The sequence below is a fragment of the Phragmites australis genome, chromosome 14 (genome assembly GCF_958298935.1).
Source record: "Phragmites australis chromosome 14, lpPhrAust1.1, whole genome shotgun sequence".
Classification (NCBI taxonomy): domain Eukaryota; kingdom Viridiplantae; phylum Streptophyta; class Magnoliopsida; order Poales; family Poaceae; genus Phragmites; species Phragmites australis.
The window spans coordinates 4,046,454-4,065,256 of record NC_084934.1 but is presented as its reverse complement, the minus strand read 5'-3'; the positions used below and the strand labels follow the sequence as shown (position 1 = coordinate 4,065,256).

At 41.8% G+C, this 18,803-nt stretch overlaps 1 protein-coding gene across 2 annotated transcripts; it reads left to right on the top strand.

The window, feature by feature from the left end:
* The first annotated feature begins 8 nt into the window (after nucleotides 1-8).
* Nucleotides 9-17,091, top strand: LOC133890099 (probable polyribonucleotide nucleotidyltransferase 1, chloroplastic). 2 transcript variants are annotated; one of them, XR_009903993.1, is made up of 24 exons: nucleotides 9-349; nucleotides 738-806; nucleotides 1,466-1,572; nucleotides 1,666-1,708; nucleotides 1,792-1,875; nucleotides 2,689-2,753; nucleotides 2,857-3,013; nucleotides 3,552-3,608; nucleotides 4,171-4,284; nucleotides 4,930-5,190; nucleotides 5,434-5,508; nucleotides 6,344-6,457; nucleotides 6,862-6,954; nucleotides 10,382-10,560; nucleotides 10,913-11,096; nucleotides 11,211-11,258; nucleotides 11,359-11,431; nucleotides 15,046-15,119; nucleotides 15,209-15,316; nucleotides 15,386-15,480; nucleotides 15,637-15,700; nucleotides 15,792-15,969; nucleotides 16,057-16,098; nucleotides 16,376-16,477. XR_009903993.1 is itself a non-coding variant. In XM_062330549.1 (24 exons), exons 1-24 carry the CDS (start codon nucleotides 89-91, stop codon nucleotides 16,643-16,645), a joined length of 2,691 nt encoding a protein of 896 aa, XP_062186533.1. In that variant the 5' UTR covers nucleotides 10-88; the 3' UTR covers nucleotides 16,646-17,091. The 2 variants fall into 2 exon arrangements, 1 of the variants encoding a protein (XP_062186533.1); XM_062330549.1 differs by having other exon boundaries at nucleotides 10-349; nucleotides 15,916-15,969; nucleotides 16,376-17,091.
* Nucleotides 17,092-18,803: the final 1,712 nt, after the last annotated feature.

Sequence of the window (18,803 nt, the reverse complement as noted above, 5' to 3'; positions counted from 1 at the left end):
CCTCACTCCCTCTCCCCGGCCCCGCCCCCGCCCCCGCCCCCGCCCCCGCCGTTGCGGGCCGTCGTCTCCTCCCCTCCACCGCCTCGAGATGCTCGCGTCCCCCGCCGCACTCCACCTCCTCCTCCCGGCGCCGCCGCCGCCGCACTACCACCACCTCGCGTTCGCGCTTCCGCACCCCGCGCCGCCGCTCCACGTATCGCTCCAGCGCGCCGGCGCCGCGTGCTCGCGTCGCGCGCGGAGGAGGGCGCCGAGGCATGGCAGTGCTAGGGCTTCCGCCGCGGTGGCGGCGGAGACGAGTGACTCTGGCCCGGCCAAGTTCTCCGTGAGGATCCCCGTCGGCGACCGCGAGGTGAGCACTGGCACCGCTGGCCTGACCCTTCCCTGTCCGTGCAACTCTGAAATGTGGCGCGGTGCTCGGTTCGCGTGGTGGGAATTGGAGCTCTGCCGCGGGAGGCTTTCACGCGATTGTGTCGTAGTGAATTCCTGCACAGTACATTCTACCGCACGCTGTGTGCTTGTGTGGATTCCCAATTGCTGGATTCTCACGTACAATTCTAAGTATGGGTTCTCAGGTTGTTGTTAATAGTGAAGACCACCCACTGTGCCTGGTTGTGTGCTATGTCATCTGCATAATTGCATTGAAGTTGTTATACTCTTCATCATTTTGGGTTTCGGTTGACAGTTGTTTGATGACACAGCGTGAACATTTCTAAATGGGAGTATATTCTGTTACGCAGATACTGGTTGAGACGGGCCACATTGGGAGGCAAGCGAGTGCTTCCGTAATGGTCACGGATGGCGAAACAGTAAGTCATCAGAATTTAGTGTCTACTTAATACCCATCGTTAAGAAATGGCACATGCACGGGCGGCGGTTTATTTGATCGGTCTGTAGGATTTGTAAAATTATCAGAAATTTTCTCCTCAGAGCACAACATTTGAACGTTTTCAGTTAATTCTTTCAAAATTCAAGTGGGGGTGGTAGACTAGTAGTTTGTACATTGTTCCTCCTCAGAGCACAACATTTCAACGTTTTCAGTAATTCTTTCAAAATTCAAATAGCAACCCTTGAGTTGCACAGTGTGCCCATTTCATTCTGTCAGAAGATCAAAAGCCTGTTTTCTTGCTCCTTCCACAATTTAGGCTACCATGACTTAGCCACTGTTCTTATTTACCTGCATGGCAGTCAAATTGATCTACCTTGACCATGATTCTTCTACTGTTCTTGCTGTTGGTTACCATAGTTCATGAATCTCTTCTCCAGAGGACAGCATATTGCTTATGCATAGCACAAATTTGCCTTTTTCCCAAGTTCCAACTCGAGGCTGTAGTCTGGATTTTATTTCCTCCATCAATGTTCTCCAGTTTTATTGATGAAAGATTGAAGCATCTCAAATGTTATAATTTTATTACTTCAACTTCAAGACCTTGTTATGTCTAACTGGTAATTCAAATGGCACTGGCAGATTCTCTACTGTTCTGTTTGTCTGTCTGATACTCCAAACGACCCTGCTGATTTTTTCCCTCTATCGGTTCACTATCAAGAACGCCTTTCAGCTGCTGGAAGAACTAGGTACAGAAACCTAAAACTGTTCTTGCCATCCTTGTCATTGTCCATCCTCTGTGCATTTTATGCACTCTTACTCTATATTTCAACTGACTACAGCGGTGGTTTCTTTAAACGAGAAGGGAAGGCAAAAGACCATGAGGTTCATTATAAGAACTACCATTTTATTCAACTATTATGTTTGTTGGGTGATTAGAATTTCTTTCTTACTTTTTTTTTGTGCAGGTTTTAGTATGCAGATTGATAGACAGGCCCCTACGACCTACCATGCCCAAGGGCTTCTACCATGAAACTCAGATTCTATCCTGGGTAATCTTAATAAAAGTTAACTTGTACTGGTGTTGCCTGTGGGAGTTTGGTTGCATGACCTGTCTTTTTCCTTGCAACCTGTGTCAAAGTATACGAACAGCCCGTCGCCAGTTGCATATTTTCTGTTCTTTTGTTTTAACCTGCCCTAGTATCTTGTAAATAGCAGCAGCCTCCTTCAATAATCACATAAGACTACAATCAGTTGTAATGATAACATGACACTTTTCTCATTAATGCCCAATTTATGTATATCATGAGGTAGCTCGAATTCTGGATTCACAAACTGGACAGTCCTGTCCATTGTTCAACCTTGAAGCTGAAATGCTCGTTGTTTGTACTTTTGTTGCAAAAAACATCAAATTCAGCAATAAATCCTGATGCAAACTGCAAGGCTATTGTTCCAACTTTTGAAACTGAAATGCTGTATAACTCTTATCGGCAATCATCATAGATGGCTGTTCTATGGTGATTCATGCAAGATGCCTTGTATAGAGCCTTTTCTTAGAAGCTATGCTTGGTATGGCTTCAAATGTGATGATATTTTATTTGAAGTACATTTGTTTGGGTTGTTCCTCATTAAGAGCTTTATGATCTGCACTTGTTAATAATTCACTTTGGCAACAAAAACCAGAAATATGAATGCCCATCTTTTCAGTAAAAAACACCATGTTTGACCACCTTTCCTCTTGACATCTTTGTGGCTGATGGGCCAGCTTGAAACATCATATTTTGTTATTCCACCCATGTCTTGATTTTGTTTTGTGATGACCTCCATTAATCACTCGATGAAATGAGATAATCTGACTATTACAGGTTTTCAGTTATGATGGTATTCACTCCCCGGATTGCTTGGCTATCACAGCTGCTGGTATAGCCGTGTAGGTCTAATGAAAAATATGGAAATGATGTATTGCTTTTTTGTAATTTAAATTCTATTTTATCTTGAAGCTACTCTTATTTATTGCAAAGCTTTCATCGCAGGGCTCTCTCTGAAATTCCAAATAAAGAAACAATTGCTGGAGTAAGAATCGGCCTGATCAACGACCAGTTTGTTATTAACCCAACTACTGAACAAATGGAGAGGTCCGAGTTGGATTTGATGATGGCTGGGACTGATAGTGCCATATTGATGATTGAGGTTTGTGCTGAAGCTTTGTTTCACCCTATTCCCAGCATTTTTTTTTCACTAAAAAACACAAATCTGTGTTTGTTCAGCACGCATACTTATGATTTCACCTTTTACCGATACTGCATTAGGACAGTTACAACAGTGTGTGTCATTTGTGATTCTTTGCAAATATTATTCGGGTTAATGTTACTATCTGCCAGCTGATAACTGAAACATCTAGATACTTTTGGATCACTTTTTATTGGTAAAGGTAAAAATAACTAATTTTTTATTGGTACCATACCTTTTGGATCACTTTCATTGTAGGTGCTCTACAGTCTTGTAAAGCTTATATAGGCAAATATGAGTAGCATACCGTATTTCTATTACATTTGTTGTACATTGCTACTCTGCCCTATCGTTTTATTAAAAGTTTGTTCGCTTTAGTTTATTTATGGTTCATGTGCTGAACCAAGTCGCTAGGTCTTGAATTAGCTCAATTATTTTCCTATACGAGTCATTTTTTCCAGTTGTGGTTATCCCTTGATTTCTGACTAGTTCATGATAGGGCTACTGTGATTTTTTGACTGAGGCGAAGCTGCTTCAAGCTGTGGAAACTGGGCAGGTTAGCTTCTATCTTAATAATGATTTTATATAGAAGATATTGCTTCATAGTGTAAATTCTGAAGGCAATGCTTAAATATTATAGCAAAATCTCATGGCAAGATGATAGCACTCAGCAGTGTAATCAACAATCAGTTACTCAAGTCTGCCCACATAATAGATTTATTTGTTTCCTCATTTTGTTTATCAATGCTTCTTATAGCTCTTAACAGTAGAGATTTGTGTTCGTTATAACATGTAGTTGTTTTGGGCTGTTATATTACCCCTCTAGCTCTAAGTATTCAGTAAAGTAAGTAAAAAATGTTAAGTTCCTGAGTTTTTGTTTTCTTTTTGTTTTCCATAATTTGTAAGATCCAGAATTTCTTTCATTTATAGAATTTTTGTAAGAAGAGCTGTTCTCTGCTAATTGTTTATATCTCACCTTTTTGCTTTAGTCTCATCATCATATCTTTTTATTCAGTTCTCAAATGTTAGCTCTGTCCGCCTAAAACACAACTTTTGTCCTGGGCTAGTATGTTCTTGTTCTTCCTTCTTTTGTGATTCTGATGTAGTGTAGAAATCAGGTGGCAATTCGGGAAATCTGCAAGGCAGTTGATGTTCTTGTCCAGAACTGTGGAAAGAAGAAAATGGTTGATGCTATCGATTTACCACCTCCTGAACTCTACAGGCATGTTGAAGTATGAACATACTACAGCTCTTTATTTTACCAATTGTACAATCTTTTAATTTGTTGATAGGTCCAACTACAAGTAGTTAATAGGCTTGTAGTAGGTTAAAGAATACTTGAATTGTCCAGAATTTGTGTTGACTGGTGACCATAATACTGTTTCCTATCCTTCTTTCTTCTATTTTCCTATATGTTTTATCATTTTTATTTGCTTGATATGATTGATGGAATGGCCACTCCTTCATATAAATAATAATGCTGTTCTCGCATATTCTTCTTTCGTGTGGTTAGTTGCGCTGTCATGGCATTTAGAACCTTTCTTATTTTCCCCCAGTTAGAGGTTTTAACTTTGTATTTTGTGTGATTATCTCAAGAGCTCTCGTCTGAATAAATTTGTGAGAAAATAGATCACATCAACACTGTACAAACCCCAATCATTTTCAATTCCTTCCAATTTTCTAATATTTGATACTGTAATTTGGATGAGCCTGAAATTCTTAAGTTGGAAATATATATTGATAGTTATACAACATCCTTTTTCTTTTTTAAGTGTGCATTTGCCTCCAGCCATTGCCCATTTCATTGGAGCAAAGAGTTATTCTGCTTTACATCTTCTCGATTTCAGCTGCTGATTTCAACTGCTGATCTTGTTCAGGATATTTCTGGAGATGAGTTGGTGAAGGCATTACAAATAAAAGAAAAAATTCCCAGAAGAAAAGCTCTTTCAACATTGGAGGAGAAAGTTATAACAATACTTTCTGAACAGGGGTATGTTTCCAAAGATGGCTCATCAGTAGCCACTGAAAGTTTGGCTGATATTGTTGAGGATGAAGATGAGGATGAAGTTATAGTGGATGGTGAAGTAGATGAAGGTGATGTTCACATCAAGCCGGTTTCAAGGAAGCCCCCCCGTCAGGTGATAATCATTGTTTTATTTTATCTGAAGACGTTATTGATTTAAATGGTTCTTCAAAATACCAGAAATAGCATCCTATACACCTTTGCTTATGTCTTGTAAAGTTTTTCTTGTAATTTCTCTAGAATTTCTTATATAAGTAGACTTGGGTTTTCTATTTGTTTGACATTTTTAATCTAGCATCTCATGCACTATTGATCAAATGACATTCTATATTGATTTGCACTCTGTCTCTTCATTTAGCTGTTCTCAGAAGTTGATGTCAAGCTAGTCTTCAAGGAAGTTTCATCTAAATTTTTACGAAGGCGCATCGTAGAGGTATTGATTATCCTTATCACCTAATGGTTTATTTTGGCTTGCTGCTAACATGATCTCTGGACCTAAATGTTAGCATATTTGGATACTTCCTGTTAGCATATTTGGATACTTCCTGTTATCTATTGCATCAACTTGGTAGAGATTCAGTTTTCATGGTATAATTGACTTCAAATTTGCAGTGCTGTAGTGCATCGTAGTCATGATAATCAGCCATGGTGAATCATCATGGGTTCGTAATGTGTGTATTCATTCAGTGTATACATTTGATCACAACTATGTAAAACTTTTAAAAGATCAGAGAAAAATTTTCTAGCTCGTGCTACAAAAGATCTCTGGCTTTCTTCCTATGCGCCCTTGGGTTACTAGCAAATATTTTTCAAAAGATTCCTGTAGATTGTTGCAATGTAGCTCAGCAACAGGAAGCCAGTAAAAATGTGACAGATATTTCAGTCCTCCCACTGGCCTTTCCAAGAATCCAAAAGAAAAACGAAGTTAGAAGTGTAGCTGTCATAGTTAGGAGAAACTGCTGCTATGGGAACACAGGTTAGTTGCCAAACTAATAGAGACAATTCAGAAAGGGGTGCCCCTACGATGTAGCATTGTGTATGTACGGCTAGCTGGCAATGCCTGCCATGCGTGCCTTTGTTCTTCAACATTATTTTAACAATTACCAGGTTCAATTTTAGAAGTAATGTTATCTGTTGGGACTTTCTCTTTGACCGATGAACTTCCTACTGGGATACATCATTCTGTTTGATAGTCACAGTTCCTTGGGACTTTATTTGGTTGAATAAGGTAAATTTGATACTGAATATCAATGTCGCTCAAATTTCAGGGCGGAAAACGAAGCGATGGGCGGAGTCCTTGGGAACTTCGACCAATTAATTCTCAATGTGGATTACTTCCACGAGCACATGGTAGTGCTCTGTTCACGAGGGGAGAAACACAGGTAAGGTAATACACCTCGTTCAAGAGTCTATTGTAACTGACATTGTCACAATATGCCCTGGTATTATAGTTTCATCTGTCATATCTTGCTGGTATTAGTGTCCCTTCTAATGTTCTTAGGAGTTCTGCATTTGCATTCTATTCATATGTGTCTCATGTATTGTAAGAAACCAGCTTTCTTATTGCAATCAATAACTGTTGCAATTATGTAGATGCATTGGATTTTGAGGAGTTCATTTCACAACAACAGAGAGTGCAACTTAACTGTAATTTAAATCTGTATGCTTCTCTGCTGTTTTAGTTTAGAAAAGAGGCTGTTCCAGTTTCAGCAATTCAGCTCAAGTTGCATGTATTACAACTTGCAATCTATATGTTTTCATTTACTTTGTTTGTTCAATCATGCAGTCACTGGCTGTGGTCACTTTAGGTGACTATCAGATGGCTCAAAGAATTGACAACCTTGTTGACACTGAGGAATCAAAAAGTTTCTATCTTCAGGTTTGTGAAATCGCTGTGTTAATTGAATGATACATCACCCTGCTAGGCCAATATCCTATCTCTAAAGTTCAATATCTTAGTTTATAGTTACTCGTGTATTTCCACTTACTAAGTTTTTTCATTTGTTATGCTTTGTTTTTATTTTAGATAGTTTTATTCATTTGGAAAGTCATTTGTGTAGTCTTTTACAAATCTTCAAATCCAGGTTTCTGGACAAATGCCAAAATAGACAGGATAGCAAATGATGATGCCATCGCACGTATCCCTTTCTAATACATGTTATCAGAGGGATACATGTGGTATGTGCACTTAGTATTGTCTCCTGCTTTAGTACTAGCATTCTCGCAGATGGCATTAAACGTGAGCTAATTCATCCGTAGATTGTAAGTGGATATGAGCTGCCAATATTGTTTGTTTTGTTCAATTACCATTTATACGTGGGTTCTATATTTTGTGTTTTGGTCATCTCATTCAGATTTATTCACATATAGATTTATTCATGGTCAGCCTGTTTCCTCTTTTGTATTCTCCCATTGTATAAGAGGCCTTCTGCATATACACCACACCTGTACATGTATATATTCAAGCCTAGAGCCCTCTAATGAATACAAGTGCTATTCATAACATGGTATACAGAGCAAAAAAGTAGGGTTAGGGTTCTTTTTCTCTCTCTAGTCGTTCCACCGCACGTGGCACTTGCGTGCACCCCCCAACATCTCCATTGCTTCGTCGTGATTGCTCTTTGTTCTGAGCCCCTCGGTAGGGCTGATTGTTTTCGCCGCCGCCGATCTTCGTCGTCCTGGAAGCCTGGCATCGACCTCATCGTTGTTGTTTTGTCCTCGTTCCTGGACATGCAGCCGAAGTCACTGTCATCTACAACATTTGCTGCTCATTGGGATTGTCCAGGCCGCCACTGTTTTTTCTGGCCGCCGCCGTCAAAGATCCTTTTCTGCAGTTGATTTGGGACGGTCTGGTTCATCGGCTGCTCGTTGCGATCTTTCGATTGGATCGCGGTGCAAGCTGTTAACTGGATTGACTTCTCCGCCCACGTCTGTAGATTCCGCCGCCATTACCCGACTGGATCGGAGCGGGTTAGTTTTCCCGCCACCTGCTTGTCTCCAGGATTACCCCGTCACCTGATTCAGCGCTGATCCAGCCGTCACCGAGGTTGGCGGATCTTGCCGGCGGCTTCTCTCGTCTTGTGGTACTTTCTCTTGTTGCGTCTCATGTGGCGTCTCCTCCTGTGACGCCTTCTTCTGTTGTGCCTTCTCCATTGGAGTTATATCATGAGGCTCCTATTGGCACTATTCCTGATGATTATAGACCACTTGTGACAAATGTCTACACGTCATTCGCGAGTTGAGGATTCATCTTCTCCTAATGCGCCACCTCCTAATGCACCATCTTCTCCTGATGAACCATCTTCTTCGGAGGATTCTTCACTTGAGCCGCCTCCTCAATATGCTCTTCGTGATCGTTAGTCGATTCGGCCTCCTGGTCGGTTTGGTTTTGCTGGCACTGTTCTTTCCGAGCCAACTTCTTATCATGATGCCATTCTTCATCAGGAAGGGCAGCACATTATGGCGGAGGAGCTTGCTGCTCTTGAGCGCATCGGCATGTGGGATCTTGTACCCTTTCTCTCATGTGTCTGTACTGTCACCTACAAAAGGATCTATAAGGTTAAGACCCGCTCTGATGATTCTCTTGAGCGCTACAAGGTTCGTCTTGTGGCACATAGCTTTCAGTAGGAGCATGGTCGTGACTACGATGGGATTTTTGCTCCTGTGGCTCACATGACCACTGTTCGCACTGTTCTTGCTGTGGCCTTTGTTCGTGAGTGGTTCATCTCTCAGCTTGATGTAAAGAATGCCTTTCTTAATGGTGAGCTGCGTGAGGTGTATATGCAACCACCACCTGGGTATTCTGTTCCCGAGGGGATGATTTGTCATTTTCGCCGCTCTCTTTATGGGCTCAAGCAAGCCTCCCGTGCTTGGTTTCAGCGCTTTTCTTCTGTGGTCACTGCTGCTGGTTTTTCTACCACTGCTCGTGATTTTGCGCTCTTTGTCCACACTTCACCTCGTAGTTGGGCTCTTCTCCTTTATGTTGATGACGTAATCATCACTGGAGATGATTCTCAGTATACTATCTTTGTGAAGGCATGGCTCAGTGAGCAATTTTTTATGTCTGATCTGGATCCTCTTCGTTACTTCCTTGGGATTGAGTTCTCTTCTACGCCTGAGGGCTTCTACCTGTCCAAAGAGAAGTATATCTAGGATCTTGATCGTGCTTCTCTCACTGATCAATGCACTATTGAGACTCCCATGGAGCTTAATGTTCTCCTTTGCGCCACCGATGGTGAACTACTTGCCGATCCCACACATTATCGCCACATTGTTAGGAGTCTTGTGTCACTCGTCCTGATATTTCATACTCAGTGCATATCTTGAGTTAGTTTGTTTCGGCTCCCACTCAGCTCCATTATAGCCATCTTCATCGTGTTCTGCGATATCTTCGTGGGACTATCTCTCGCCGTCTTTTCTTTTCGCGCTCCAGTTCTTTATAGCTTCGGGCATATTCTGATGCTATTTGTGCTAGTGGTTCCTTTGATCGTCCATCTCTTTCTGCTTACTGTGTTTTTCTTGGTGGTTCCCTCATAGCTTGGAAAACTAAGAAGCAGATAGCAGTTTCTTGTTCGAGTGCAGAGAGAGTTACGGGCCATGGCACTTTCGATAGCAGAGGTTACTTGGCTATGGTGGTTGCTTGAGGATTTTAGTGTTTCTGTTTCTGTGCCAACTCCTCTTTTATCCGACATTATAGGTGCTATCAGTATTGCTTGCGATCCAGTGAAGTATGGGCTCACTAAGCGTATTGGTGTTGATGCTTCTTACACATGAACATAGGTACAAGATGATGTTATTGCTCTTAAGTATGTGCCCTCCGACTCAGTTGGCACATAGGTACAGATTTCTTCGCAAAGGCACAGACTAGAGCTCAGCATAAGTTTTATCTCTCCAAACTCAGTGTTATTGATCCACCTTGAGTTTTTTTTTTGGGGAGGGGGGGGGGGTGTTAGAGTACATATATAGCCTGTTTTCCTCTTTTATATTTTCCCATTGTATAAGGGGCTTTCTGCATTTACACCACACCTGTGCATGTATATATTCGGGCTTAGAGCCCTCAGATGAATACAAGTGCTATTCATAACATCTATGAGTAGGCATGTTATTATGTAATCTTTGTCTTGCCCTATGCGGATCACTTTGTACAGTTCTTTGTGAAGGATATGTGCGTATTAGTTTCATTGTTGACTTGTGCAACAGTTATAAAATAGTTTCCTATTCTAGCTTCACGGAATTTTGTTCTCAGTGAAGCTTAGACAGTAAGATTGGTCTGCGTAATTAGCTAATTTCTGTGTGACGTACTGCAGTACTCATTTCCTCCATCATGTGTTGGTGAAGTTGGTCGAATTGGAGCACCTAGTAGGAGAGAGATAGGACATGGGATGCTTGCAGAAAGGTCACTGGAGCAGATTTTACCCCCTGAAGAGGATTTTCCTTACACTATTCGTGTCGAGAGTACTATCACCGAAAGTAATGGCTCGTCCAGGTAATACTATCGTTTCCATTTGAACTTTCGTTTCTGCTTGCTTGCTTGTACAGTTTGTTGTCTTTGCTAGCAAGGACAATATTTGCAATTTTGTAATTTGCTAAATTTTTGGAGAGTTGGCCTTATTGTTTTTCTTTAAATGTTACTTGTTGCCTCCCGTTGGAGGCATTCTGCTAGCTGGGCAGGTGCAAAAACTAAATTTCTTGTGCGAAGACTGAAGAGTAACCTGAATTTTCACCCAATATTTCTGATAAATTTAACAATCAAGCATTGATTTTCTTGCGTACAATAGAGAAATAATCTTTTGATTATCTCCTCAATTGCTAATACTTTCTCTGTGATACATCACTAGCATGGCTTCTGTTTGTGGAGGTTGTTTAGCACTTCAAGATGCTGGGGTTCCTATAAAGTTTCCGGTTGCTGGAATCGCAATGGGCTTGGTTCTTGATACACAGGAGTTTGGCGGAGATGGCAGCCCACTTATACTTTCTGATATTACTGGAGCTGAAGACGCTTCTGGTGACATGGATTTGAAGGTGTGACTTCTATTTTATTCTGAACTGGGTCTTTCATATGGAAATGTAGTAGAAAGGTTAATGTACGGTGCTGCATAATCTTTCAGTTTTCTCACCAGTCAACTCTTGTTGCAGGTTGCTGGTAATGAAAATGGTATAACTGCATTCCAGATGGACATCAAGGTTGTCATGACTATAGATTAGCAAGCATTTTTCTTATGTAACTGTTCGGAGGCATCGCTTCAATGTTAAAGTTACCCCTTTGGATCTTGTGTTGTGGCAGGTAGTAGGGATAACTCTACCTGTGATGGAACAAGCACTCCTTCAAGCTAGGGACGGTAGACAGCATATTCTGAGTAAGCCAGTGCTACACTAATCAGCGACTTTTTTTAATAAAAATATTTCAATGTGCTTGCACTAGCTATCTGCAAATATATGATAGTTAACACACCATAACTAGGCTGCAGGTTAAAATGAAAAAAGGAATATGAAATCATATCAACTTGCCGGAGTTATGTTTTGAGCTCATTTCCAAACCCTGTCAGGATTGTTAAAAAAATAAAAATAAATCAATGTTTACCTATAATTCGGGCTTCTTGTGGATCAGGAATGCACCATCTGGCATTAGTATAGAACATGCAAAATAGGATATGCAGTGGCGGCTTTTCCTTGCACTTTTTTTTTCTTGAACGACGCAGGAGAGCTGCGTGTCATTTTATTAAGAAGAAAACGTACAAAGGAGTACGACAGCACACGCCAAACATACCCCTAACACACAGAAAGGCATACAACAGATTACACGCGTGCCACACAAAAAGTAAACAACCGAGAGCGAGGACAAGAAAACCTAAGGCAGACTCCTAAGGTCTCTAGCCCCTGCTGTGCACCGGAATATCATGCATGTTGTTCTTGAACTTTACACTTTTGATGATATCATCTGCAAACGTGCCCACTAAATTTGTGAGCATTAATGTCAATAGCGAAAAATTATGTCACGGTATGGATGGAAGGTGGAACTTTTCTTAATATCAAATTATCCTTAGATGGTCAACAACAACAACAACAACAACAATAACAAAGTCTTTCAGTCCCAAACAAGTTGGGGTAGGCTAGAGATGAAACCTAAGATCTTGCAAGTCTAGTCATGGCTCTGGCACGTGGATAGCTAACTTCCACGCACCCCTGTCCATGGCTAGTTCTTTGGTGATATTCCAGTCTTTCAGATCCCTCTTTACAGACTCCTTTCATGTCAAGTTTGGTCTACCTCGACCTCTCTTGGCATTATCCGCACGCTTTATTCTTCCGCTATGTATAGGCGCTTTTGAGGGCCTGCGTTGTATATGCCTAAACCATCTCAAACGATATCGGACAAGCTTCTCTTCAATTGGTGCTACACCAACTCTATCACGTATGTCATCATTCCGAACCCGATCCTTTCTTGTGTGGCCACACATCCATCTCAGCATGCGCATCTCCGCTACACTCAACCGTTGGACATGTTGCCTTTTAGTTGGCCAACATTCTGCGCCATACAACATCGTAGGTCTAATTGCCGTCCTATAGAACCTGCCTTTTAGCTTCTGTGGTACTCTCTTGTCGCAGAGGACGTCGGAAGCTTGGCGCCACTTCATCCATCCGACTTTGATTCGATGGCTCACATCTTCATCGATTTCACCATCCTTCTGCAGCATCGACCCCAAATATCGAAAGGTATCCTTCTGAGGTATCACCTGCCCGTCAAGGCAAACCTCATCCTCCTCGTGCCTAGTAGTACTAAAATCGCACCTCATGTACTCAGTTTTAGTTCTACTAAGCCTAAAACCCTTCGACTCCAAGGTCTGTCTCCACAGCTCTAACTTTCCATTTACCCCCGTCCGACTATCGTCGACTAGCATCACATCATCTGCAAAGAGCATACACCATGGGATATCACCTTGTATATCCCTTGTGACCTCATCCATCACCAAAGCAAAAAGATAAGGGCTCAAAGCTGACCCTTGGTGCAGTCCTATTCTAATTGGAAAATCATTGGTGTCACCATCGCTTGTCCGAACACTTGTCACAACATTATCGTACATATCCTTGATAAGGGTAATATACTTTGTTGGGACTTTGTGCTTCTCCAAGGCCCATCACATAACATTCCGCGGTATCTTATCGTAGGCCTTCTCTAAGTCAATGAACACCATATGCAAGTCCTTCTTTTGCCCCCTGTATCTCTCCATAAGTTGTCGTACCAAGAAGATAGCTTCCATGGTTGACCTCCCAGGCATGAAACCAAACTGATTTTTGGTCACGCTTGTCATTCTTCGTAAGCGGTGTTCAATGACTCTCTCCCATAGCTTCATCGTATGGCTCATCAGCTTAATCCCACGGTAATTAGTACAACTTTGAATATCCCCCTTATTCTTGAAGATTGGTACTAATATACTCTGCCTCCATTCTTCGGGCATCTTGTTTGCCAAAAAATGAGGTTGAAAAGCTTAGTTAGCCATACAATTGCTATGTCTCCAAGGCATCTCCACACCTCAATAGGGATACCATCAGGGCCCATTGCCTTGCCTCCTTTCATCCTTTTTAAAGCCTCCTTGACCTCAAACTCCTGAATCCTTCGTACAAAACGCCTGTTGGCATCATCAAATGAGTCGTCCAGCTCAATGGAAGAGCTCTCACCTCCTCCATTGAACAGCTGGTCAAAGTACTCTCGCCATCTATTCTTAATCTCATCTTCCTTCACCAGAAGTCGGTCTGTCCCATCCTTGATGCATTTGACTTGGTTGACATCCCTCGTCTTCCTCTCACGGATCTTGGCCATCTTATAGATGTCTCTTTCCCCTTCCTTCGTGTTTAACCGCTGGTAGAGGTCCTCATACGCCCGACCTCTTGCTTCACTCACTGCTCGCTTTGCGGTCTTCCTCGCCACCTTGTACTTCTCTACGTTGTCAACACTCCTGTCCAAGTGTAGTCGTTTGAAACATTCTTTCTTCTCCTTGATAGCCTTCTGGACATCCTCGTTCCACCACCAGGTATCTTTCGCTTCGCTTCTACTTCCCCTCGTCACCCCAAACTCGTCGGAAGCCACCTTCCGAATGCAAGTCGCCATCTTTATCCACATATTGTTTGCATCACCTCCTTCCTCCCAAGAGCCCTCCTTAATTACCCTCTCCTTGAAAGCTTGAGCCGCTTCCCCCCTGAGCTTCCACCACTTCGTTCTAGCGACTTTAGCGCGTTTATCCCGCTGGACACGTATTCGGAAGTGGAAGTCAGCCACCAAAAGCTTATGTTGAGGGACAACACTCTCTCCAGATATCACCTTACAATCTAGGCAAGCACGCCTGTCTTCTCTTCTCGAGAGGACGAAATCGATCTGGCTAGAGTGTTGGCCACTACTAAAGGTCACTAGATGGGATTCCCTTTTTTTAAAGAGGGTGTTAGCTACGATCATGTCGTAGGCTAGAGCAAAGCTTAAGACATCCTCTCCTTCTTGATTCCTGCTTTCATAACCAAAGCCCCCATGCACCCCCTCGAAACCTGTGTTAGATGTACCCACGTGGCCATTGAGGTCTCCTCCTATGAAGAGCTTCTCGCCAATAGGTACACTCCTAACCATGTCCTCCAGGCCTTCCCAGAACTCCCTCTTGGTGCTCTCATTGTGGCCTACTTGAGGGGCATACGCGCTGATAACATTGAGAACTAAGTCCCCAACGACCAGCTTGACCAGGATAATCCGGTCTCCTTGCCTCTTGACGTCTACCACTCCATACTTGAGGCTCTTGTCGATCAAGATGCCTACTCCATTTTTATTTGTAGTTGTCCCCATGTCCTACTCCATACTTGAGACAGAAGCGCACAATAGTAATTGTGCGCTTCTGTCTGTTAAACAGAATGCTCTTATGTTGAAACTGTCATTTTCGTCACGTTTCTTTTGAGGAGATTCCGTCTGATGTTACATTTTGCTTGTCTTCCTCAGATGAAATGTCAAAATGTTCACCTCTACCATCAAAAGCACTATCTCCACATGCTCCCTTAATTCACGTTATGAAGGTTAGTCTTTTCTTCATGGAGCGTATACACTACGTATGTTTTCTAGCAACTATGTTGTTTTAAAATATTTATTACCATTGTTCTTCAAGGTCAAACCTAGCAAGGTGAATTTAATAATTGGTTCTGGTGGAAAGACAATAAAAAGCATAATTGAGGAGACTGGAGTAGATGCTATCGATACTGGAGATGATGGCACGGTATGGAAAATTTAGTGATACTTGCCTTTTAGCCTTCTTAAAATACTATCGGACAAATGCTTTTGGCAGGTAAAAATTACCGCAAGGGACTTATCAAGCTTAGAGAAGTCAAAAACTATAATAGCTAATCTTACCATGGTTCCAAAAGTCGGAGAAATTTACAGGTATCAATTTTATCCCTTAGTTCTATACACAGTAATTTCTCAAAGTATATGATCTCTTTTCGCTTGTTCAATTAATTACTCTTCTTACTTTCTCCTAGTCAATTTTCTGGGTTTTAGCTAGTTAACACTCTTTTTTCTTGGAAACTCATTTGCTAGGAACTGTGAGATCAAATCAATTGCCCCATACGGTGCTTTTGTTGAAATTGCTCCAGGGCGTGAGGTGAGCAGATATTAAAATTTAATTTATTAGTTTCAACATTTTCACATATTATCACATGTACAATTCACTAAAGAGAAGCCCTACTTCTCAGAAAATTCACATGGCCTCATTGGGCTTCTGTACAATGAGGGAAGTTCTCATGAAAATTTGTTCCAGTTTTTTTTTTTTTTTTAAATCTTGCTGCCATAATTTGTTTCGCTTAACTCAATGTGCAGGGTTTATGCCATATCAGTGAGCTAAGTTCAAGTTGGTTGGCCAAGGCTGAGGATGTGAGAAAATGTCACAAATTTGTTTTATTTGCTTTGTTTTTTTTTTCCTGCTTGTTTAAGTAATCCAGTCCCCTGCTTATTGTGCAGGCTTATAAAGTCGGTGATCGCATTGACGTCAAGCTGATTGAGGTTGGTAGCTCTTTGTAAATTCGAATATTGCCTAATTCAATGTACAGAGAGAATCACTGACCATAGCTTTTCTCTAAGTTGTTTCTGGGTAACTGCGTCATTGTAGGATTTGTATATGGTTGGTTTGTTTCTTAACTTGCTACTGGCAGATAGACTGCTTGTAAGCCTTTATAGTGCTTATGCCACAATTCCTACCTCCAGAAATGCCATTTCGTTATCTGTCTACACGGTATGATTTGCTTTTCTTAATGTTTACTTTCCTGTTTGTCTGAACTAGATAAATGACAAGGGTCAACTTCGGTTAAGTTGTCGAGCTTTGCTTCCTGATGCGAATCCAGAATCCAACAGCAAACAGCAAACAAGCGGTTCTACAAAAGAAAAGGCCCCGCAAAAGGATGATCTTATCAAGATGACAACAAGGAGACCCAGGCGTAAGAAACAGTCTGAGTCTGAGGCGTCTGCAGCTGAAAATGCCACAACGACGACTCTTGAAAAGAGCACCGCTGCTCCAGCTAGTTCACAAGGCAGTGAAACTGCAAAGAAATAGGATCACAACGAAGCTGGCACCGTATTCAGATGATTGATACACATGACTGGCCGAGTTAAAAAGATGCATGCACAAGTGACCATATGACAATCATAAGGCAGTCATTCCATGACAAGGGTTCAGACACTACACCAGATTAGATTATATAGAAGAGTTAATTGGTCTGCCTCTTCATGGATGATGGCGTCCAGAGTATGCAGAGTTCGTGAAATGTCCTTTTAGGACTTGGTAATCATGCAGCGTTTTAGAATGTGCTACACAAACATGATCTGCGTTTTTGTGTACCTGATCAATGCTGTAGTTTCTTAGAAGAGCGATCTGCAGCAAGAAGTAGCTATCGTTGTTTCCTTGTTAGTTACACAAAATTTTAGCGTGTTAGTGAATTATTGTGACTCGTTATACGTGAGAAATTTTGTCCTTGCTAAAATTCAAGCTTTATTTCCATACGTGAACTTTTATTATGTATAGCATGGGGGAGCAGTTGTGGACTAGTGGATCAAAACTGGATTGACTAGTGGACAAATGCATTTCCATTCTCCACACGCCAGTCTCAATAAGATCAAACCTGCGATGTGGGCGGCGTGCACCGTTGCCTTCGCCGCCTGTGTGCACGGCCCGGAGTTCCTATACGACACATGTTTTTATCTTGGGTGTAAGACGGTGTTTGAGATTCGTGCATACTAAGGTTGACGACTGAGATGTGTGGGTGCAGATCAGAGCTGAAGTGGAACACTTGTCATGATGGGATTAGAAATATTCAACATTTTGAATGTACTATTTTAACAATACGAAAATACTATTTCAGCATTTTTAATGTATTGTTTCAACAACTGATACATAAAATATAGAACTAGTTTTTCGAATGCTCCACTAGGTTTCATAATTTGTTGAATCAATTTTAAAAAATGTTGAGTGCATATGAAATTTTCTTGAACAAATTACACATAAAATGCTGACCCTGTTTTCCAAAACTATTGAATTAGGTTTAAAATTATGTTGAATAAAATATTTTACATTATTTACCATGTATAAAAGACAAAATGATAAATCTAGACAAAAAAACAGTTATGCGGAGTAATAGAGAAAACATAATCTCTACTACTTAAAAAATACGTAGTGATCCATCCTCAACAGCCAGAACATCCTGCCTCTCGTGTGGGTCCCATGACCTCTTGCACTGCAAGCTCCCGTAGCGTGTTGCCGCCCACGTGCTCCCGCACTGCGCACTCACACGTGGGTCCGCGCGCTCCCGCACCGTGCGCTCCCGCACTACGCTCCGCCCCGCACGCTCACGTGCGTCTGACGTGCAACACACGTGCAGCCGACTAGTAAAATAAAAAAAATGGAAGTCTTTATTGTGCACCCACCTCGGCCGTGTCTACTGGTCCTGGGCCGATAGTGTGCAGCAAAGATCTTAATGAGTTGTGTGTGGTGTCCTCTTTCAAGCCTTGCGAAGTTGGACTCGTGTTTGGTTGGGCCTTTCAAGGCCGAAGGAAGTTTCGGACAGACTTAGTTGTGCGTCTTCTATAAGTTGAATTTTGATTTCTGCTCTTGACTCAGCTCAGCATATGACCCCTACAAATTTTCCCCAATTCTAGAACCCTCCCGAACCCTAAATCTCAAATGCTTCCACAACTTTGTCGGAGCCATGGGACGGGCGGGCCCCTAAGGGCGCGATTGGTTCCCTGCACGCGTGAGCGATGGCTCGCTCGCGCGCAGCAACCCCGCACCTGTGTTTGGTTCGCCTCGGGGTTGGAGCGCGCCTGGCCGACAGATGCAAGAACAATGTGCCAGTTAGGTCACAGAAAACATATTTTGATCGTGTTTCCCATGAGCCTGGCTCGGCCAGTGCGAGCGGTACGCGTGAATTTTTTTTATTTAACTCTCGATTTTATTTAGACGTACAAGAGTGATCCAAAAATTCTAAACGTTTTATGAGTAAACTAGAGCCAATAGCAAATATTTAATTAAAATTCTCTAAAAATCAGAAAAATCACTAATGTTCCTATCATGTGGTGCACTAATTTATAAAAATATTTTCAACCATAAGCTATTTGGTAAAAAAGTGAGTTCCTTTGTAATGCAATATATATTCAGACGGACAACTAAATATAATCTCTTCTCGGCTAGGCTAAGTACATACAACCAACCAAACAGA

What these genes read in the sequence shown, in the direction of transcription:
- LOC133890099 (XM_062330549.1), top strand. Translation starts at nt 89, where the DNA reads ATGCTCGCGTCCCCCGCCGCACTCCACCTCCTCCTCCCGGCGCCGCCG. An exon ending in TCACGAGGGGAGAAACACAG is followed by an intron (nt 6,458 to 6,861) that starts GTAAGGTAATAC and finishes TCAATCATGCAG; the next exon opens with TCACTGGCTGTGGTCACTTT. An exon ending in GAAAGTAATGGCTCGTCCAG is followed by an intron (nt 10,561 to 10,912) that starts GTAATACTATCG and finishes ATACATCACTAG; the next exon opens with CATGGCTTCTGTTTGTGGAG.